The sequence below is a fragment of the Apus apus genome, chromosome 4 (genome assembly GCF_020740795.1).
Source record: "Apus apus isolate bApuApu2 chromosome 4, bApuApu2.pri.cur, whole genome shotgun sequence".
Classification (NCBI taxonomy): domain Eukaryota; kingdom Metazoa; phylum Chordata; class Aves; order Apodiformes; family Apodidae; genus Apus; species Apus apus.
In genome coordinates, this window is record NC_067285.1 from 58,473,061 (window position 1) to 58,495,124 (window position 22,064).

At 34.8% G+C, this 22,064-nt stretch overlaps 1 protein-coding gene across 3 annotated transcripts in view; it reads right to left on the minus strand.

Annotated features, from left to right (window-relative positions):
* The window catches only part of LRBA (LPS responsive beige-like anchor protein), a 406,974-nt gene that overhangs the window by 331,717 nt on the left and 53,193 nt on the right, over positions 1 to 22,064 (minus strand). For all 3 annotated transcript variants that reach the window (XM_051619696.1, XM_051619697.1, XM_051619695.1), the window contains exons 13-21: positions 21,765 to 21,933; positions 19,785 to 19,864; positions 18,214 to 18,276; positions 16,356 to 16,453; positions 13,186 to 13,278; positions 12,244 to 12,352; positions 11,583 to 11,664; positions 9,777 to 9,900; positions 9,336 to 9,528 (exon numbers count right to left, since the gene is read on the minus strand). In XM_051619696.1, the coding sequence (XP_051475656.1) occupies positions 9,336 to 9,528; positions 9,777 to 9,900; positions 11,583 to 11,664; positions 12,244 to 12,352; positions 13,186 to 13,278; positions 16,356 to 16,453; positions 18,214 to 18,276; positions 19,785 to 19,864; positions 21,765 to 21,933 (1,011 nt within the window). The remainder of the gene's footprint in view (positions 1 to 9,335; positions 9,529 to 9,776; positions 9,901 to 11,582; positions 11,665 to 12,243; positions 12,353 to 13,185; positions 13,279 to 16,355; positions 16,454 to 18,213; positions 18,277 to 19,784; positions 19,865 to 21,764; positions 21,934 to 22,064) is intronic.

The window sequence follows — 22,064 nt, forward strand, 5'->3', positions numbered from 1 at the left end:
TACACTGTCATTCAATTTAGTCTATCCCTACCTTTCTATTTAGGATTTAGATTTATCTCTATTATATAAGTGTTTATTTATCTGTAAGCTTTGTTCTCACATATAAACTGCAACTGAGAGAATTTTTTTTTAAGCATTTTATCTTAACCATTTTCCATGGACAAAACAGAACAGTACATTTTATTAAATATATGAATACACATTTTACTACTATCTTACATACTAAGCTCATCCATTTGGATCTCATCCAAAAATTCCATGTACACGGTACACAAAGTGGCAATTAGTAAGAATATTTTCTCTTAAGATGGTACATTTAAGTCAAAAGCTGATTTGACAGGTTAAGAAGGTACTAGAAATTATAGTTAAGAAATCAGAGAGGAGCAAAGAATGAAGATTAAAAGAAATGTTCTTGACAGGTTGTGTTGCCAACATTGGCTTTTTAATATACTATTTTCTCCACCAATCAAATATAAATTACAGTACTGTAGGAGGAGGGCACTATTCTAACACATGACCTGAAACATGTTATTTGTTCAAGTTGTTTTAGTTGAAACTTGAGTCTCTAGCAATAGAATATCTTCCTCCTTCTGTGTAGAAAAAAAATGTCTTCCTGTACTAATTTTAAAACAGTTATGTACAAACAAAAAAATGAGAATTATTACAAATTACTCAAAGTAATCTGATCTGTCACAATGGATCTATAAAATATTTGGTATTAGGGTATTGCTAAAGAGAGCATGGGGGGGGGAAATTATTGTTTTAGAAATACTTCCTGAACCGTACTACAGTCCAACTGTCAAAAGCAACTCTAAGTTGATCAGGTTAACAATTTCTCTCTTGCACTTTGAGTTTGTTTTCTGTAACATGATTAGGCAAAGCTGCTACTTTTCGTCAAGTCACTACTTTTCTGAAGAAGAAATCTTGACATCTTGATCCTATTTCCAGCTAGCTTTCCCTCTTCTCTCTCTCTCTCTTCCTATTGCTTTCTCCATTTCCAAAACTACTAAAAAGTTTTAATACAAGTCTTTAAGAGATACTAAACAAATAAAAATATTTTCATTTATTTCAGCAAAATTTACACAGTATCTGCTTCCCAGAAAGCACACTGACCCACAATATGTATACGCATTACCTACGCAAGCAAGTATAGCTGCAACAAATCTGTGATACACAGCTACCTTTACTCATTTCTGTCTTCAGTACCAAACTTGTTATTGCAACATGTATTTTGAAAAATTAATAGGAAAAATGATGCCTCAAAAGTATTTGTAGGCTTTAGCTACACTACGTACTTACTTTGTTAACACAGTTAACCTACATCCAAGTAGAAGACCTCACTTCTATTATGGTTATGCCCTGCTTCCAGAACTGTTGAACAAGTCTCAGTTCCACCCTCAAAATCTCATTTCACTAGTTCACTAGTTCCCCTAAACCAAGGCAAAGCAAGATAAAGATGAAGAGGAAAATGGCACTTCCCCCCTCCACTGCTGGAAGAAAAGTTCAGCTAGATCTAAGACTCCCTAACTTCTGTAATTCAAACAATCACAAACCTAAATTCTATCTAAAAAACTAGCCACCATTTCAGCAAAGCCCCCCACTATTTATCATCAATATATACTTCTGTTATTTGTTATTTATTCAAGATCTTTCCATGCTACTTTGTCTTTTGTCTCAGGAGAGTTTAGTGTTGCACACTTGTTTTTTTCTAATTCATGATCCACACGTTAACATTCAAAACTAATACAAATACCTATTCTGCCTGTCTGCTGTCAAGTTAGCACATGTGAATCATGAATTACAGAGTTTTGTTTTTCCGGCTAAGACTGTTGCAAATTACAATCTGACTGTGCAGATTAAAGACGCAACAGACTTTGCAATAAATTTGTCTTTGCTCAGTTATGGTCAACAGTTAAAAATACAATGTACAGTACAGGGATGCAATGTCATTTCACGGTCCCATCTGAAAGAGGGAATAGAAAATGGTTTGGAAGCCACACTCTGGAAACTCTTCAGGATTGCTATTGCTAAAAACAAAGCAAAACAAAACAAAACAAAAAAAAAAAACCAAAAAAAAAACAAAAACAAAAAACAAAAAAAAACCTTATCTTTAGGGATGGACAAGGTAAACATAAAGGCAAATAAATCCAAGGACAATCTGATGAGAAACTACACTGATTTAGGAACAATGCAAGAAACTGCAAGAAGAGACACACTGGTTAAAAAAAATAGTACAGTAGAACGTCACTTTAAAAAACCAAAAAAATCCACTTAAAAATAATAGCAATTTCTACTTCCACCATAAACATTAGAAAGAATTAATGTCACACCGTTTTAAATACTGTCCTTTAAATAATATTGAAATTCATATAGCAAGCACAAAATCATACAGACTACCTAGAACATTATTTTTCAAACATGCATTTCAGGTTTGGGCTTTTCTCATTTATGTAAAAAAGAAAATAAATTTAAGAAATACTGTTTCTTAAAATTCAACTTTTCAACAACCTGTATAAAAAGATGCACTGGCTACATTAACTGGAGACCTGATTTGACAGGAAACCAAGAAACAGTGGTACTGTGATAGAGGTACTAGACAATTCTTACCCTACATTTCAGTTGCATGACATGGCATTTATGAAGAACACAAGTTCACAAAGCCAAACAATACACCATACAAAGAAAACACAGTTGAACAAAAGCAGTATCAACAAAAATGAAAAATTCAACAGAAACTTTGATTACTAAACAGAAGTAGACACAGTATATAAAGGTATTACAAATTAAACATTAGGACCTGCAAGCAAGCAATAATTTACAAGACAACTGTTAGCTTGAAGAACCTTAAATGTACTTAAGTCAAGTCATTTTTTATTTTCCTTAAGGCATTTGCAACTGTAAAGCTGATAATACAAAATTAATTACTAGAAATTGTTCTAAATTAGTGAGCTAAAAGGCCAATCATTAATCTTCACCACCATTTGATGGTTAATCCATAGCTGCTTGCAATGCTTGGAATACATCTCTACGCACTACTAGTTAAAGACACTTGTGAGCTAATAACTGCAACATTTGCCTCTGCCATTAATTTTAACTTAATTTGACATCCAACATTTACTAATTGCCAAGAAGAAAAATTAGCATACAGCAGTGAAAAAGGTTAAGATGATTGACATTTGCATTAAAGAACATAGGGAAAATATTTTAACTATATGTTCAGATTTTGTCCTTTTTTTCATTAGCAGGTAGGCAATTTTGTAGAGAGAACAAGGGAATGTCTGCCAGACAGGTCAGACAATTATATAGCACTGCTGTTTCCTCACAGAGTCTGCTCAGTGTAAACTAGCTTCTGTGCTGCTGACACCATCAATAAACTCTTCATAATTCCAGACAGAGCGACAACTTTCTAAATCTTATTAAGGACTTTATTGACCTGTTTTTCCACTTCTCCTCTAGTAACACGAATGTTCAAAAGTGGTAACTTATGTCCAACTACAGGTCTGTTTAGATGGGAGGCACCAACAGTCGAAGATACCAAACTGATTTTCAGTTCAGTGAAGTAAAAGATACTGTGTGTACCAGTCTGTAACCCACCGACTTGAGGAATCTGAGATATTTTCAAGTGGTTCAGAGAAGAAAGCTAAGAAAAGCAAATTAACGTACTTATGCAGGACACTGCATGAGACATTCTTAGGAGTCTAAGCTTCCACCAAAAAGCATTTACTGACACATGGGGGAAGAGAGAAGAAAACCACAATACCAAGACATTTTTGCATTTTTTTCCTCAGCTTGAGAAAAAATATGCATACAAACGATTTCTAGAACAAGAAAGAAAGTACTAGATAATATAATTTGTAAAAGTCTTTGCTCATCTGAGAGATTATTTTGTTTATGTTGGCAGTGTTTTATTTTCAAATTAAGTCAACATATAGCTTAACGTTACATCACAATACAACAAATTGAAACAGCATCCCAAACGTGTATTTGCTCATTTTCAGTAATGAGACTGTTGCTTTAATTTGTTTAAATTGCAAGACATGAGCACATCCTCCTCTTGAGATATATTTCATCTCTATCCTGTCACCATTCCTACAGTTAGTAGACTGTCAAATTCTGCCCTACGCATATTTGATATTTAGCTATTAACTATGTTGTAAGTAAATTCAGCGTTTACCACTTTGCACTGCAATCATAGCCAGCTTTAGGTCTTGTGTGCTTCTCTCTTTGGCCATCCTCTTCCAATGTCTTCTCGTGCTGTTGGCAGTCCTGTAGCAGAGACTCTGCATCCATCATTTAAACTGTTTCATAGCTGTTTGCCTCTTTACACATCAGCTCTTTCCTCTGCAAATGTTTTCCCATTTCTTCTTTTTGAGACCTCTGGCACTTCTCAATCAGTAGTAAATCTCTATTACACTCTTCTTTTAAGGCTTCTATGTGGCTTCCTCTACCCAGCTGATCTTGGTCTTTCCTGTTTCATAAATTCTCAGCTTACCTTGCTTACTCTATTCCTACACTCTGTTTCATACCTTTCTTTCAGTTTGAATTAGGCAAATTTTAGGATCCTGCAGCTTTATTCATGACATTCCACTCACTCAAACGAAGTGAATGAGATGGAGTAGCCCCATATTAGGCATACATGCTGCATGAATAAAAGCCCATCAGTGGTACAGATCCCTCCTTCCAACTATTCTGTCTGCTGCAGAATGAGAATATTTTCTTCTCAGAGGCACTGATTAAGAAAAGCCTGTCCACACACCTACCGCAAAAGAAGCTGCAGCATGGAAACACCTAGAAAAGGTGAAGGATTGCATCGCAACCACACATCTTGGTGAGCACACAGATTTAAAGGAGGCTACACATTCTAGTCCCCAAGTTCCTTATGCTCTCAGTACTCACATGATATTCCCCACTCCCCCATATTAAAGTATTTAAAGTGCGGTAATTAATTTGCATCTCCCTCAGCTTTGCTTCACTGACACATTGGGCTCAGCTGAAAACCAAGAATCTGCAGTAGCACAATGGCCCTCTTGGCTACCTACCTCTGCTTCCCCACAGGGCAATGCAGACACTTTTCAGAGGACTGAAGAACATCTGAAGGCTTCAAAATGCCCTAGAGCTAAAATGCCTGCACATAGCACCATAGGAGACCCTGCCTTCTTCAAGATAGTGATAAAAAAATGGAAACAAAACCATCCTCAATGTCTCAAGAATGCCATTGGGATTTGGACTCAAGAGATCCTGATGGCCTGTTACTCTGTAAAATGACTGAGTCATGTTCACTTCTCTGCAAATTAGTTTTTAATTGCTGTAATATATTAACTCCTCCACCACCTAATCTTTGTTGCTTTTACCAGGTTTTCCTCCACTGACAGTAACGAAAAATCAGGCAAACATAACATGTAAACACTGTGCATGCCATTTTTTTTTTTCTCTTTTATTAAATGAGTGGGGTACCAAAGAACATACAGATTTACTTAACACTCACTGATGTTTATTACAACTGTACTTCCTTAGACTGAAAAATATTTAAAACACAATGTGTGTTAAGAGTCACAGTAGTAATGTTTTAAGATTATACTTAAACATTAAACATGTTTATATCAGTGAACAAAATTTCCATTTATACAGTACTAAAACTTTAGCTTATACACATTAACATTTCTGAGTCCTAATAAAATTTTCTTAAGCTATTACAAAAAACAAAACAAAAACAAACACAAACCAGAATTTACCCAAATGTCTTCTCTTTAACTGAATCACATGGTAACATGAAGCAAATTTAAGTAAATATATTTTATATTTATTTTATTAAGGGCCTGAAATAAGCAAATGTTAGTTCTTTCCAGTAGTTTAAAACATTCAGATAATTTAGGCATGTATTATACTGTGTAAATCATATGCTTTTAAAACTTAGGGAAGCTGAAAGGTCAAAAAGGCAAGTTGTCCACCATTCTTTACTTGTTTCCTATTATTAACCCCAAAATCATTAGTACTTTTTACAAAGTAATACAGCTAGACAACCTAAGGCCTAGCTGGCATGGTTACAATGCTTTAAAAACCAGACATTCTTAAGATGCTTCCCTAAATTCAGCACTGGCCAGTCAGAACAAACCAGAGCTGTGATTTAATTTTTTCATTAACGTTTTAATTGAACTAGAAGCCACAGAATAATTGTTAATACTTGAAAAACATTAAAACAATATATAATATGAAAATTAGCAAAATACAGGAGTCATACTAAGAGATTTGGCTTTGAGAAGGTTACTCACACCTTCTAAATTCTGAGTGCAAGGAAGCCAATGTAGTGCAATTATGCTAGAAAAGCTGTTGTTGCTTATAAAACATTGTGCAGCTGTTGGAGGAGAGGGTTACAGTGACAAACAGCTTCCCTGCTACTACGATGGCAGGAAATCTATCAAACTGGACAATAAAATTGCAATTGAGTTTCTTTGGCTTTTTATAGCGGCTGCATGTATCTTGATGTGTAGCTCTGCAAAACCTATCCAGTTTTGTAACACTAGCCCTTTATGTACTAGTTCTTTATCATAGAATGGTGTTATAAATTAGTGGCAAGAATGGCGCAAAGGGTTGTAAAAAGGAAAATAAGCAGTAACCCAATACAATTAGAGATGAAATAAAAACACAAATTGGTTATTCTCTTAGTAATGTTAAGGAAATATTTTTCTTCCCATAATTCCCACATTACCTTGAAAGCATGCTAGAAATCAAAAACATCTGAGATGCACTTAGCATCGAACCATTTGCCCACTGAATTATGTCTACACTCTGTTATGTGTGAATCTACATGAAGCTCAATATTACTATAACAGGATACAAGAATATTCCAAATTAGTAAAATTAGAGGGATTAAAGCTCATTATATGTATATATTAATATACATTTAGAAAGACTTTTTCAAGTGATTAGTAAGGTTTTACCACAAAGATGTTTTTTTTGTGATTTATCCTAATTTATGCTTATGTAATTAAGATAAAGGTATGAAATACCATCTAGTTTCATACTGCTAGTTGCATAAATTGCATGTATTATTTATAAAAAAGTTCAAATGGCATTTGCATAATAAAGGTGAAAAAATCCAATTTTAAAATCCTTGATGATTGCATCATCATTCATAACACTATTGTTGTTAGTTTCTGGGTGCTTTGGTTGTTTAATCATATTTGTTTAGACTTCTAAACACCAACATTTAAAATAAACTGAACCTTCTTTATGATTCCTTCAGAACTACACCACCACTCTGCTGCTAGCTCTGCCCACACTCACGCATTTCTAACCTTGCCATTGTTCAGCTTCCCCTGATGTGGGTTAGAAAAACAAACAGTTCTTAAATTTTGACTGGAAAGCCAACAAAGTTAGAGTTGGGAAAGGTGATACAGGAAGCTACTTCTACGACCTAGGATACCTCACTATACCAGCAAGCCACAGACCAAAAATAAGAAACACAGAGTGAAGCAGGCAATTTGCTTGTTCACCATAGTATTACACAGAACATATAGCCTTTTGGAAAAAAACCAAAACACATAAGTACTATTATCTGTATCTTTTTTCTTTTTTTTTTTTTTTTTTCTTCTTTTTGTTTGTTTTGTTTTCTTCCAAAACCATGGGTTTTTTTCTTAATGTCTAGTTGTGGCACCACAAGAAAATCTTGGTTTCCTCTTCGAACTCAAAATAATTGATTAGCCACATTCATTCACAGAGGATAATGACCAAAAATCCATGCAAACATTTTGACATAGAAGGTATTTAAACAAGATTTCCAACATCATATTATCTTACAAAAAGAGCCTAAGAATAGAATTACAGCCTCTAAGATATCATGCTAGATAATTTTTAAATTCAATACACCAAAGCTTTCTATAACAGAGGTACAAAGGTGGTCTTCCTTCCCTCACCTCTCCATCTTTCCCCAGGGACAGTTCCCCAGCAATTTCCAACAATCATAAATGCTTTAAATTACACCATCTTCTATAAAAGCACATCAGGGATCCTTACTCTGGCTACAGCTTGCCATTGTACAGCCTATTCCACACACATCCTCAGCATCTTGGGGCAATGAGAGGAAACAGGTTCAAGGCCAGGCTGGATGGGGCTTTGAGCAACCTGGTCTAGTGGGAGGTGTCCCTGCCTATGCAGGGGGGTTGGAACTAGGTGATCTTTAAGGTCCCTTCCAACCCAAACCATTCTACAATTGTACATTTTTTGAAGTCTGCAGAGACAACACAAAAGAAAATTAAGGATATTTCAAGAACTAAAATGTGATCTCTGCAAGGGTTAAGATTTGGTCCTGAATTCTTTGCACCTGTATTCCATTTAGCTAAGTAACTATTTAATGATATTATTTCACATACTTATTATATAGATTTCTACATTTGTCTCCGCATAGCCAAATATTTCACCACCAAGCTATTAATGGGATAAATAAACAGAGATGCAAAATAACAGTATTTGTGCTGTCTGCAGAGGAACTTCTTTTCAGAGAAAATCGCACACAATCAAGGACCTCAGAAACGCTAACAATTCCTTCAAATGATAAAGTGACCTTTAGGATTCACGGATGTCCTTTTCACACTGTGATGTTCCATATATTTAGAAATACACAATTTATAATACCATTTACATTAAATTCATATTTCTGATAAACCAGAATAACTAAGAGGTCCACACTTGCCTCACTCTTTCACTCGGTGTAAGGCAGGGCAGTTATCTTTCCTACTACCGTGCCTTGTTCAAAGGTCCACTAATAACTCCTAGGATACAATTCTGGTTGTAACAACAACAAAACATCAGACAGAATAATAACGAAGGCTAATAGTCGAATTCATACTACAAAGATTTGCATTCTCACCCTGCATTCCATGACAGCTTAACAGCTGAAGCATCTGTCATAACTTTGATTTCTTTGCTTTTTCCTGGTTTGTTTTACGGCCTTTTGATGTTACTAAAAGGTATTTCTGTTTACGAATAGATATGGTGCGCCACCTTGTGTTCATGCCATTACTACAAGGCAAAACCAGCCCCAAATTTACTTCAGAAATGCTCCTGAAATTTTATTGACTCCTGTTTGAAAATATGTGCCATTTTCAGTATAAATTAATACTATCATAATTTGAGCAACAACAAAAAAAGATTTGTGTTCGAACAAAATTAGCATTTAATTATAAAGTATTTAAAAGCTATGCCCAGTAACAAGTACCAGGCTTTAATTTAATTACTGACCTTCCCTTCAAGACTGTCTCACTGTATGATACAGCACTTAAGACTCTAAATCTAATTACACAGTGTAAAAAAAATTCCCAACTATTTCAAACACTCACCTTTGAATGTGTGATGGAGAGTGTGTCCACCCAAACACGCCAACCACCCCATTCATATTTGATTGCATGGTAGAGCAAAATTCGAAATATAGTATACACCATCTCAGTTATCTTCTGTTCCTCAGAAGTCTTTGGATTAAAACAGCAAAGAGAAAGCATCCACTCCTGCCAGACAGAGCACTGCAACAAACTCCTGCAAAATTAGCACATGCCATTTAACAAAATTTCAAGATATATCTTAGAAATATACAACTGCTAAGTCAGGAATTCAACATTTTTAAAGCAATTACTATGTGCAAGCTTCTCTAACATATTGAAGACTGTGCCTGAATATAGAACTTGCTGAACAGCAATGAAGCTGTACCTGGTTAATGAGTCTAATTTACCAGGAGACTTTTGTTACTTAATTTGTATACACGTGCATATAACAAACTCTCCTACCTCCTATTTTCTCTGCTGTTATTAAAAAGTTTAATCATGTCTGAGAGAAAGGCTCGTCGAACCTCCAAAGCCTCTGGGCACTGTGGAGAATTACGTAGCAGGACTGCAATAACCTTCAAAATCTCTGTAAAACAGTTCATGAGCAATACAAAATTAGTACTAAGCACAGCATAAAATACAGTACAACTTCCATTATTCTTTGTGCAAGTGACATGATGCTACATTAAAAGTTTTATACTGAGAAAAAGCACATCTCTACTTGAAGGTTCAACTGACACAAATCCCTTTTTCCAAGACTTCTCAAACGTGGTCACCATCAGGGGGATTTGCACATCTACACAGATGAAGAAAATGAAAGCCAAATGAAATTATTCTGAATATTTTTTTCTATTAGCAGGTTTAGGCAACACAAATGTTACTGCATGACAAATGACAAGGTAGCAGAACTTGTCAGAACCTTTTTCTAAGGAAGTTCACATAATACACAGCATCCATTATAAAACAAATTATGTGAAAAATACGTAGATTTTGCTCTACCTTAATACTCAATTTTTGAAAAGTGTAAACAACTTCTGATTATACTTAACAATTTCTGTTATAAAAAAAGTTTGAGAAAGAGGACAAAACCTGCCTGATATAACATTTCATCTTTACGAGCATAATGTTTTCTACATTTTTATGAGACAGTCAAAATTGTGGGTGCATTCCACTTTTTGAAGCAGTGGGAAACTGTCTGTTCTTACCACTTTAAGTTAACTTTGTAAATAAATTAGGGTGCAACTTGAACACGCTCACTGTGACAGTTTCAGTTCACCTTGTACAGTTTATTTTAAAAATTCCTTATTTGATAGTACTAGTACTGATCTTATAAAGGTACTCCAGAAGTCACTCTTCTTACTAGATAATTCCAGACTCATGCAAGACACTACAAATAATCTGTATTAACCATAGCAGTGACTGCCAACTTCAAAAGTTATAAGAAAAAGTAACAGAAAACTCCTTACATCTCTTGCTTCATTCGGATTTACCAGAAGGCAACCGGCATACTGCAACCAGATTTCTCTCCTCTGTATCTGCTTTGCTTTCCCTTCTCTTCCCTCACTTCCCACATGAAGCAAACCCACAACTATGATCTACATTTAATGACAAAGCAGCTATAAAAGTGAAAAATCTATTATTTCTCCAGAAAAAAAAAAAAAAAAAAAGAACTCCCAAACTATCGTAAGTCCATTGTATTATATAGAGAGCACATTAATAATGCATGTAATTCAGGAAAGGAGATCAGTATTTTCTTAGTTCAAAAGACATCTAAAGTTTCATATCAAGATACTTCCCATAAAGTAAGCTAACCAAAACAGTGAGCAGATACATTTCTCTTACTTTACATCTAGTGTTGTCATACCAAGAGTAATTTAAGATGAAGGCTGTTTCCAACTTTGAGGTAATTTAGTCTGACATCACTAAATAATGCAATCAGAATTTTGCTGGAACCTTTACATGTATTAAATCAAAGTATCCTGTGAATGCAAGTCTTGAAAAACCATTTCATAACACAACTGCACAGCCTAAAAGGGTGAGTTATGAACTACATACACATTAAGACACATAAAATGCCTTTCAAAAACCCAGAGACATACTTCCTAAATAACTCCAAATAAATGCACATTATCTTTCCTTTTGTATGAAACAAGGTAAAACTGAGATCAGAATTAAGACTGGTGGTTGTAATTAATAAGCTTCTCATGGGTTTGGTTTTTTTAGAGCAGACTGTTCTTATGGTAGTACTTAGAAACGTATCATTCTTACGAGGATTTTGTATCTTCACCGTTGAATCTGGGTCAGGATGCTGTTTATGTATCACTTGAGTGCAAATCTGTTCAGTCAGAATCTAGCAAGGAAGCAGAAGCCATATCAAGGTTCATAAAGACAGTTTACTGAAAAACAGTTTGATACATTCTTCTTTATACATGTCCTGGTTTGAGCCAGGATTAAGCCAGTTTTCTTTTTTACCGTGGTTCAAAAAAATTATCCAATACCCCCACTTTTCGCCTTTCTTCATAATTTATTTCATTCTGTTCTGAAAATCTTACTCAATAAACTTTTTTTTGCTTTCTCTTAACTACACACTGTTATTTTAAGTACACTGAAAGAGAAACCTGAATCTAACCAAAACAATCCTCTAAGGCAAGATCATTGCTATAATAAAATTCTGTATACATGTGAATGTCTGGTTGAGACATTCACATTACTCATTATCTAGAATTGTCCATAACTAGCATAACCAAGCTAAGGGGGGGGTGGAAAATCAAGTAGTGAGCTTTGAAAAAGGAAAAAAAAAAGTGCTCAGCTGCATCACACCAAGGTTTAATGTCATCTGGAACATATCAGCACAAATATGTAAGCAATTTTCTAACAATGTCTTAGAAGCAATTAGGAAGATTGGATCCTAACTATAGTATATTACTACCTCAAATAGGACATTGTATGTGGTCATGGTGATTAAGCTTGTCTGAAGCATCAGCCTTTCAGCCAACAAAGAGAATAATCCATGTCCAAGCATGACTTCAGCTTTTCTCCTAAAATGGTACGGAAAGATAAAACAGACATTCAACTTAATTTGAGGGGAAAAAAAACAAGTTTTAAAAAGTGTGCCTCAAGAAATATTAAATCACTGGAAACATTTGTCTTTTTTTGTTCCTTTCACTTTTGGTTAAGGAAAAGGGCAAGGATTCAAATCCTGGAAGGACAAGTCATTTCCTGAAGGCAGACAGAAGAGAGCTAACTTTCTTCCAGAAATGTGGTCCACTCACCCATGGTCCCAAAGAGCTGAAACATACCCTTAGGGATTTCCTGATAAACATTAAGGAAAGGGCATCTTTGTCCTCATTTCACTCAAAAAAACACAACCACGGACAGCGATCTCTGTAGTTACCTACTGTTGTGGTCAATTTGAGACATATTACATCTCATTCTCAGTAAATAACACACAGTTCAATCTCACCAGTCTAATTTTTGCTACCAATTTGAGTGGAACATGGGAAAAAAGACCACTTTAAAAAGCAGACAGCCATATTTCAAGCAAGTATTAAATTAATTTGGTAAGGAAGTGATAGTGCCTGGGCATTAGATGCCAGTAACAAGTAATTCCACCACATCAGAAATGTATTAATGACAAAAAAATTGAAAGATACTTGAAGAGTAGTAGGTTCTATTCAGTGAAGCACATTTAGTGATTAACCCTCAAATGTAGCTTTTTTTGCTTTACATACAAACATGCACATACACATACATGCAAAATAATATACTAACAAAATAATATATGGCATTTTTATGTCAAACCTACCTTTTTCCATTTCTTACTTTTGGGAGGGGCAGGCTGGTGTGTTTTAAGACCTAAACTGGTACTTACTTTGGAGCAAGATGCTTTAAGAAATATCCCATCACTTTTAGAGCTTGCACCCTGATGCCTTCACTTTGTGATGCTAAAAGCTTGTAGACAACCCTAAGAGGAGAAAAAAGGCGGCTTCCTAAAATAGTTGAAATACACAGCAATTTTTGGAAATACAAATTAACTGCAGTGGACTGCAAATAAATTTACACCTGAACTTAATTTAAAAGAATTACTAAGACTACAAAAAACTGCATGACATTCCTATTAACAGCACAAAAGTTTGTAATTTCACACTTTATCGTTGTCTTTAGAGATTTTAAATGAAATATCAACATCTCCCAAATATCAATACATAAAACATGCTGTGAATGGCTGCTGCAATTCCTGTATTGAGAACTGTCTTAATCAATATTTTATCCAGAAAACTAAGCAAGCAATCATTTTAGTATAAACTTGGCTGGATAGAAATTGTGATATATTGAAGGGGATTTAATACTAGCATTAATATTTGACATCTGTGCATCCTGTTGCTCCATCGGAAAGGGTAGAGGAAGACCCCAAGTTGGGGGGGAATTCTTGGAATTTCACCTACAGTGGGTTCTACTCTTTATGTCCTTATGATTATGCTCTACACCCACTTGTGATTCTCCACTAAGAAGGCTTAGTAAGAAACCTGAAGGGAGTGAGGGGCATGTCTGTAGTAAAGTACTAGACTTCATTAAGTTGCACAGTTCTAGCTAAAGTTTTTCCAAGAAAAAAAATGAGAGTGTAACAAACACACCAAGGGAAGTATCATCATAACCAGCCAAAGTCTGGTAAATTAATAAACAATTGGAACAACAGTCTTACAGCAGGAAGTGTCCAGTAAGCTTAAATATTTCTGGCAATACCAATTCAGTATGTAATACTGCACAGATCTCATCATCTTTATCTATGCCTTCCACTCCCTGAATAAAGAAATCAGACTGGTATTTAATCTCAGTTTCTCAAAAATTTATTTGCTTAATCTTTTATCAAAGTTTATTTATGCAGTTAAAAAAAAGAATATTTGCCTTCTATCAATGTGAAGAATAACAAATGCAAGTTTTTTATCCTTGTAAATCTCCCATAAAACCATAAGACTACTAAAGGTATTTATCAGTTACATCTAATTACATTCATTCTTTACCTTTTAAACAGTAAAGTGCTTATGACCATGTCACTATCTGACTTTAGCTGGGCTGTGGTCCATGGTATTGGACATATCTTTGAATTTGTGAAATTCAGAATACTACACAGAATACTAAGCTCTCTGACAAAAAAAAAGATTTCCTACTCCTACATTAAATTATATTGGAACACAAGGTATAGTACTCAACCTTTACTGCAAATACTTTGCAGATTTTTGAGGAAATTTCTATCACTTCATTGGGGAAAAAAAAATAAATCTAATCTCAATGATTTTTGAGTGATTCCGAAAAAATTCCATGTTACAATACTGTATTTTAGATCTGCCAGTTGTAAAGAGTTCAAAGTCATCATTCAAGTTTTTAGGCCTTATAGATACACAACTGAGCACTCACCACTAATCACATATTCCTACACTTTTACATACCTAAAAATATTACCTAAGCCAATAAAAGTATATTTCTATAGTACAATTTTTGTGAAAAACCAGGAGTGATTAAAAACAGGTATCTATAATAAAAAACTTATACCGGAGAAAGTTGCAGCCACAGCAACTAGAGAATCAAACAAACAAGCAAACAAGCACATGAGACCATTCATTCAAGCAAAATAATCCATTTCCCTGCTTGTTTTGATAAAACAGTATGAGGGTTACCCTACTGCACAGGAAAAAAATACTTTCTTACACTTATTATTTATTCAGTGGATCGGTTAATTTTAAAATTTTAATTATTAAAAAACTCCACTTACTTATAAAGTTTTATAATTACTATTTTTTCAATAACTTGGTCTTTTAATTCCAAAAAGCAGATTAATGAATAAGCAAATAAACAACTAGTTAAGTGACTAGAGACAATACAGGAGCAAGAAATGTAACAAATGAGACAGGAAAATAAAATGATTTCTCACTGTGGACTCACTATTCATTGTGACTTGCCCATATACTAGTTAATAAAAAAGAAAATGTCTAGTGCCAGTTATTAAATAAAAACAAACATATTGCATTGGAGACCCAACATGACATTCAAACACTTTATTATTTAGAGTTTTTATTACTATCCATAGCATAATACATTATCATACAAATGAAGTCAAAGCAGAGGAAAATGGGTAAAAAAACCCCAGCCTAGCACTAAAAGGGGAGAAAACAATTATGAACGTGCCTGAACGTTGTCTCTGGAGAAAGGGCAACTGAAAAAAAATATATGTATAAATAGAGGTTAACCAATAGGTGCAACAAAATGTATGAAATAAGACTCTGCCTTTACACAGCAAGAGAGTTACTACTCCGCATACCTTTCTATGAATAGTTCTTACATTTGTTTGCCTGTTTCAATTTTTTCCCCACTACTTCCAAGCAGGTTTATTTTAAATTAGGAAAGTTCAATAATGGTACCACCCCCTGAGAGGCACAACACGGAGTCACAGCTTAGTCTCTTTGTAGCAGATTTTCTCTTCTGCTTTGACTGTTAGTAGAATTTGCTACTTTCCCTACATTTGTCTCTCACTGTGTTAATATTTTTTTCTGTTTGTTGGGAAAAAGAGATTGCCAACAATCCATACCATAAAGTACTACATTTAAAAAAATGAAATGTTTATTCTACAAAAGTCCCATAATGCTTTACACCTAAAAAAAAAGTAAAGAAAGCTAACGAAGATCTGAACCAAATTTTGTCAGTCCACTTTCAGTTCTCATACCTATGTGAGAATGGTAGGCTAAAGACTAAGCACTGGTAGATGAAGACTTCACATCAGTGTATAGACTAACTCAAATTGATCACTACCTGTTTAAGCATAACTGACAGCTTGGAAACAAAACAAAAAAGACCTCATGGATAATAAATCCAGCATCACCTCTTGTCAAAAGAACACCTGGACACAAAAAAATCTCCCATGACGAGGAGTCTAAGATTGCAGCACATACACTGACAAGGATGTTTTAGATTTCATGGGAATTCTATCACACAACAGTATGGTCAAAATACTATTTCCTCTTGCCCACTTACAAATCTCAAACTTACTGTAATCCATTCCTCTGATCAAAAGCAGGGATCATAGAACTGGGATGCTCTGACATCAGAGCAACAAGCAACTGCAAGACATCCATTAGATTGTCATCCTGTTGAATAAAAGTTACAAATCTGAATTAAAAATGCATATATGCTAGATCTTTGTTTTGGTTAAAAGAACCAGTACAAAATATTTCAAAATTATCTGGAGAGGAATAGTAAACCAAGGACCAAAACAGTTTGATCAGGCTTAAATTATCTGGAAGGCAAGGGCAGAAGAAAACATTTAGCAAAAAACCTCTTCATTTTTTAGATTGAAAAGCAATACATCTGTGTCTGGGAAGCAAGCCTTTTGCAGGGAATGGACTATTGGACTATGCTATTTCCTTCCACACATGCTCATCTGTTTGCATGTGTATTTGCCCAATTTTACAGCACAGGACCTAGGAATAAACTGCTGCACATTTTCTGGGGCACAGGCTGGTGTTTTTAATGCAAAATCTCTACCAACAAATGTCCAAGCCCAGGAAGAAAAAAATACCACAACCTGCCACAGACAATATTTTAAATGGTTAATTTAAGCTGCTCAGTAAAGTTTTTCATCCAACTAGTCTCAAGCACTCTAATTACAGTTTATTTATTTGCTCAAAGTTAGTTTTAACTAAAAATAACCTACCAAGTACCAAAATGCAATTGTCACCTTTTTCAATTCTTTCCGGTATTAAAATAAAAACATATTTAAAAAAAAAAAAAAAAGCAAACACTTTCCAACAAATATTCTTATTCTTTCACTGTTAGAGAACAAGTTTTACACCTCCTGAACCACTGCATTCACCTGATGCTATGACTGGTGTACATTGCAGACACTATCACTGAGGAAAGAGCGACATGAGAAGACTGAACTTTACCTTTTTTTGTTATGTTTTCTTGAATTTCTAACTAGATACCTAATTCCGTGCAATTCAGCATTCACAGATCTTTCAGACTTTTTTAGACATGGCCATGCAAACTTCCCAGATAAAGTATCACCTCCTCATCTGAAGGCTAAATAAAGCTTCTGCTATTTTGGTTTACTCTTACATGGTACCAAGAGTCTTCTTCTTTATATCTCTATATAAAGTAGAAAGACTTGAATTGCTTGACCATGGTACTACCAGATAACAGTAACCAGCACAGATAGGTGTAAACAACAACAACAAAAAATTAAAAAATCCACGCTGCTTGAAGTTCAATTAATTCCTTATTCTACAGATTTCAAGCACCCTTACAAAGATGAGATCAGTAAGATTTATGTCCCCATTTCCCTTGTCTTTGATGTTGCATCTGGCATAAAGTGCCTTTTCCTGGTGCTAAAATATGAAGATGCAGATGTGCCAGTGGTAACCAACATTTTCTCCCAATTAAGTTTACATGCTTCTCTTAGATGCCATTAAAATACATCCTTATTTTTAATGCATGTTTTCAATTTTATTGCTTATTTAAAAATCAAAATAAAAATGAGAGAAAAGACACAAAACAAAAATATTACTTATGCAGCATAAAACACAGTTTTGTTTTGGTTTTTTTTAAGTTAGTCTCACCATCTGTTTTTCTGCTTAGTAAATCAGTTTGCAGCACAACATAAGAAACCATTTTGACTTACTGGCTTAATGAACTTCAATCTAACATTGAATGTGGTGCTTAAATCACTGCAAGAATATTGGCAATTCAGCACACTACACTGAAGAGTTGGACCGTGTTGGCTACTTCCTCTACAGAGCCATCTTGTGGCATAAAGAAGGCAATATTTGAAAAAATTCAAACATTTGATAGTCACAAACAGCAGAAGTAATACCTCTGTGCCCCCCCAAACACCCCTCAAATTACTTACCTCATGTATAGTGAGCAGATAATTGAGGATAGCTTGCAATTCATCTTCCTTTATTCCATAGTCCTTTAAAAAAAATCAGGTTTTAACTATCACAAAAAAAGCATTATTACAAGCCATGGTTATATACTGACCAAGATCCACAAAACAACTTTGTTTTCCCCTGGTACTACAATAGCTTCATAGATGGAAGGTAGCCTTTTCCATGCCCAAAAAACACCCACTGAAGGTTATAAAAGTGTATTAAGACAACTTCAATACAGGTATAAAAATATGCTGAATAGTAATACAGTACACGAAATTGTTAGATTAACATATGTTAATTGATACAGATAATTTGAACTGGGAGCTTCCTATTAATAGAATAATTAAGGTGGAAAAGAGGATTCAAAAGTAGACCTGGATATTTAATTACAAACCTGTTAACCATGCCTACAGCTGAGTTTGCTTCTTATTTTCCACTACAGAATCCTATCTTAGGTTGCTATCAACCCTGCAGAAATTTAAAAAATTTATGGTATCTATGTTGGAAATATGCCTTGAGGTCTTTTTGGTGAAAATAAAACAAAAGCCAACAGTCTCTAAGAACATGATGAGGGAAAGCAAAAGCAGGATTCTTCGTTTCTAGGGCTTTTACTTTTTTAAAATAAGTCTCTCATTTCCTGAAAAAATTTTGCACCACTGTGTATACATAGAAAACTTGTAGAAGAATCAGTCTTCTGTGATGGACAGCCTTTTTACTGTACTTGTGAAACTCTATCCAAAACTGTCAAAGTTATCCATCTCTAACAGAAATTTTAATAAAATAATAAAAACTAAAATGAAGCTAATGTTTAATGAAAGTCTTCTAGAGTTTGATAGCTAAATTGTCCCTGATATTTTAATTGCAGAACATCCAATTTAAAAAGAGTACAAGGTCAAGAGCAGAACTTTTCCAGTAGCTACTTCTCCATACTGCTAGGGCTAAGGGTAGCAGCAGAATGCATACTGGTCCCTTAGCAAGTGAGAGGAAGAGGGGAAAAGGGAGCTGGATTCAAACACAGAAAAGACAGTGTGCAGAATGGAGTGAAGAAAGAGCAGAGTCTACAAGAGGAAAGGCTTAAAAAGACTATAAGCACTAAACTGCTGGATTTCAATATTCCTCTAATGTCTAACAGTTGTGAAACTTATTTATAAGAGTTTTTCTTATCCTCCTTTGTACCACTGACCCACAACATATAAAGTCAAATGTTGCCCTTTAAACACTTCTTCTGATGCAGGTGATACTGCTCTTTGTCAGAAACAAATATTAATCGAATACTTATTTCCCTCATAGTAAACATTTCTAAGTTAATGATTTAACTGCTCCATTTTTTATAAAAACAGCTTAAAAGGGAGAAAAATATTATCTTTGGCACTGCTGTCTGCAATAAGAGCCACAACAAGAAGATGCACCTTACACGGTATTTCTATTTACTTGTTTATAAAATTCACCACGCTTAGAAAAAAATGCTATGTTGAAGTGCATTTTGTTATGAAAGGCTATCCTTTCACAAATGATCTAAATATCCTACCATAATTTAAAGTTACCCTACCTTCATCACTAGCTGTTTAATGAACATCAACAAGAATGCTCGCAGAGATAAAATCTCTTTTTGAGTAGGCCGTGGACCATCTACAAAAGAAAAAAAGTAGATACACAAAATGTAAATTAACATCTGTTATTAGCAGAGTATGCATTTTCACATGAGAAATAAAAAGCATTTTCTGTGTGAAGAGTTCTAAATTCTCTTTCCTCCACTTCAGGCTGAAAATAGTAATGCGTTTTATCACTGTTTACTTGCAAAATGCCCAGCCACTGAGGTTCTACTAAGGTTTTTATTAAACACAGTTATTTAAACCCCTCTAAATTATTTTCATTATTTTACCACTTCCTTGTGATGTCTAAGAACCAACTTCATGCAAGGAATAAGACTGATGACTGATACGAGAACCTTCTGTCAAAATTCCAGATTTCAGTTTTTTTCAACTTATAATTGTTTTTAAAGTTTTGCTAAAGCACAAAGGAAGAAGTACATGCCGTTATTATATGTTGGTGATACACACAACAAAACCCAATCTTACAATGCTGTATATAAAGATTACCTTGAAATCCATTACTTAATTTGTTAACTCCAAGTCAAAAGGAGTTGCTTCTGCCATTCTTGTGTAAAGCAGACCTTCACTGAAACATTTTAAAAACTCACACACTGAGTAGCTCCCAGGAGAGGCAAGGTTAAAAAAACAGGTGCAACCAACTGTCAAAGCCAAGTAAAAGCTTTTCTACAGAAAGCAAATGAACTGTTGTGAATACATTCTAGGGACAGTTTTTACACTTGCTTACAGGTTCACAGTTCTTATGATCATAGGAAAAAGCAAATCAACTAGCAAATATAAGTGATCATAAGAGTCTGGTTTTATACAGTATAGGCCCACAGGCATATTTTGTTTAAGAATATTTATTTTCAATATAGATCAGTCTAGTCAAAATAAGCCATTAAACTGAATTAGTAAGAATAGCCTACACATATACTTGCCTCAGGGTCAATAAATCAGTTCAGAAACTAATTAAGTAAATCCATGACTTCATTAAAAAAGAAAGGAGAAACACATGCTTTACTCCCTACAGGATGTAAAATACTACAGAACAATCCTTACAAGACTCTAAGAGGAATGGTTGATCATTCTGAGGAGTCAGTGGCACAAGTCAGACATCTAAGGAGCACCCATTCCCAGCACCTCTAGCTCTCTTTCATCCCCTGCTGCTCTCTGAAATTCTCAGAGCATTTCTTCATTACAGGAGAGATGCCTTTGCCATGGCTGCATGCCCAGCCTCGTAAAATGCAGAATTAGAAGACTTGTAAAGACATACTTTCAAAAAGCATCAGTTCCACTATCTGTGCCAGTTTCATCTCCATGGCTTTATGCTATGGTGGTGCACATTTCCTTTCTCCCACTTCTAAAGTACTGGATTTCTGAGTCAAGGGGCCGCTCCTAAGGCTTTTTTCTTAAGACCAATCCATATTCTTGTTCTATATTCTGTAAGACAAGTACTAAATACCTGTTCTAAATTTCTTATTACTTCTTTCACCATGAGTTCACTGTCTGAATGAAGCACACTTACTAAGCAGTTTTCGAAAAAGTTCGGATTCCTATGCCTGTCAGATAGAATCAGTATGCCTGTTTTCAGCTATACTGCCATTATAAATAGAACTTACAAGCACTTAAATTCTGTCCAGGACTGGAACAAGCTCCATAAACAGACCACATTCCCAGGCACAACTCTGCACTTTCAAAACCCTATCGTTTGTCTAAACAGATCTATTTAGTTTCAATTCATGTAGGTCTTTGGTGACAGAGGATATGATTTCTTCCAAGAATATCCTAAGGACAAAGGTACACTGATCAAACTGTTACATCGAACCCAACACATTTAAATACAACTCTTTCCGAGACATTTACAGTTCTATTCGATACCTTGTACACATTTCTTTTAGAACAAACATCAGCTCCTGAAAGTAGAAATGAATACATACCTATGCCCTTGGGAGTTATACCACTGCGATCCTGAGGATTCACTACCCAGTAATAATACTTCAGGGTATGCATGACCAAAAGAACTGTCCCAACCCGCCGGATTGCACCATATATGTTAACAGTCCCAATGAACTCAGTAGACAGGTAAGTGTACAGGGTCAGCTGAACCTACAACACATAACCAGGAGATGCAGCATCATTACAGCAAAATTGCAGCACATCAGACATCTGCATTCTTAAATTCCATCTATTAAAATGTCTTTGAGAAACAGATTTTATCTACATAGCTCAGTCACAAA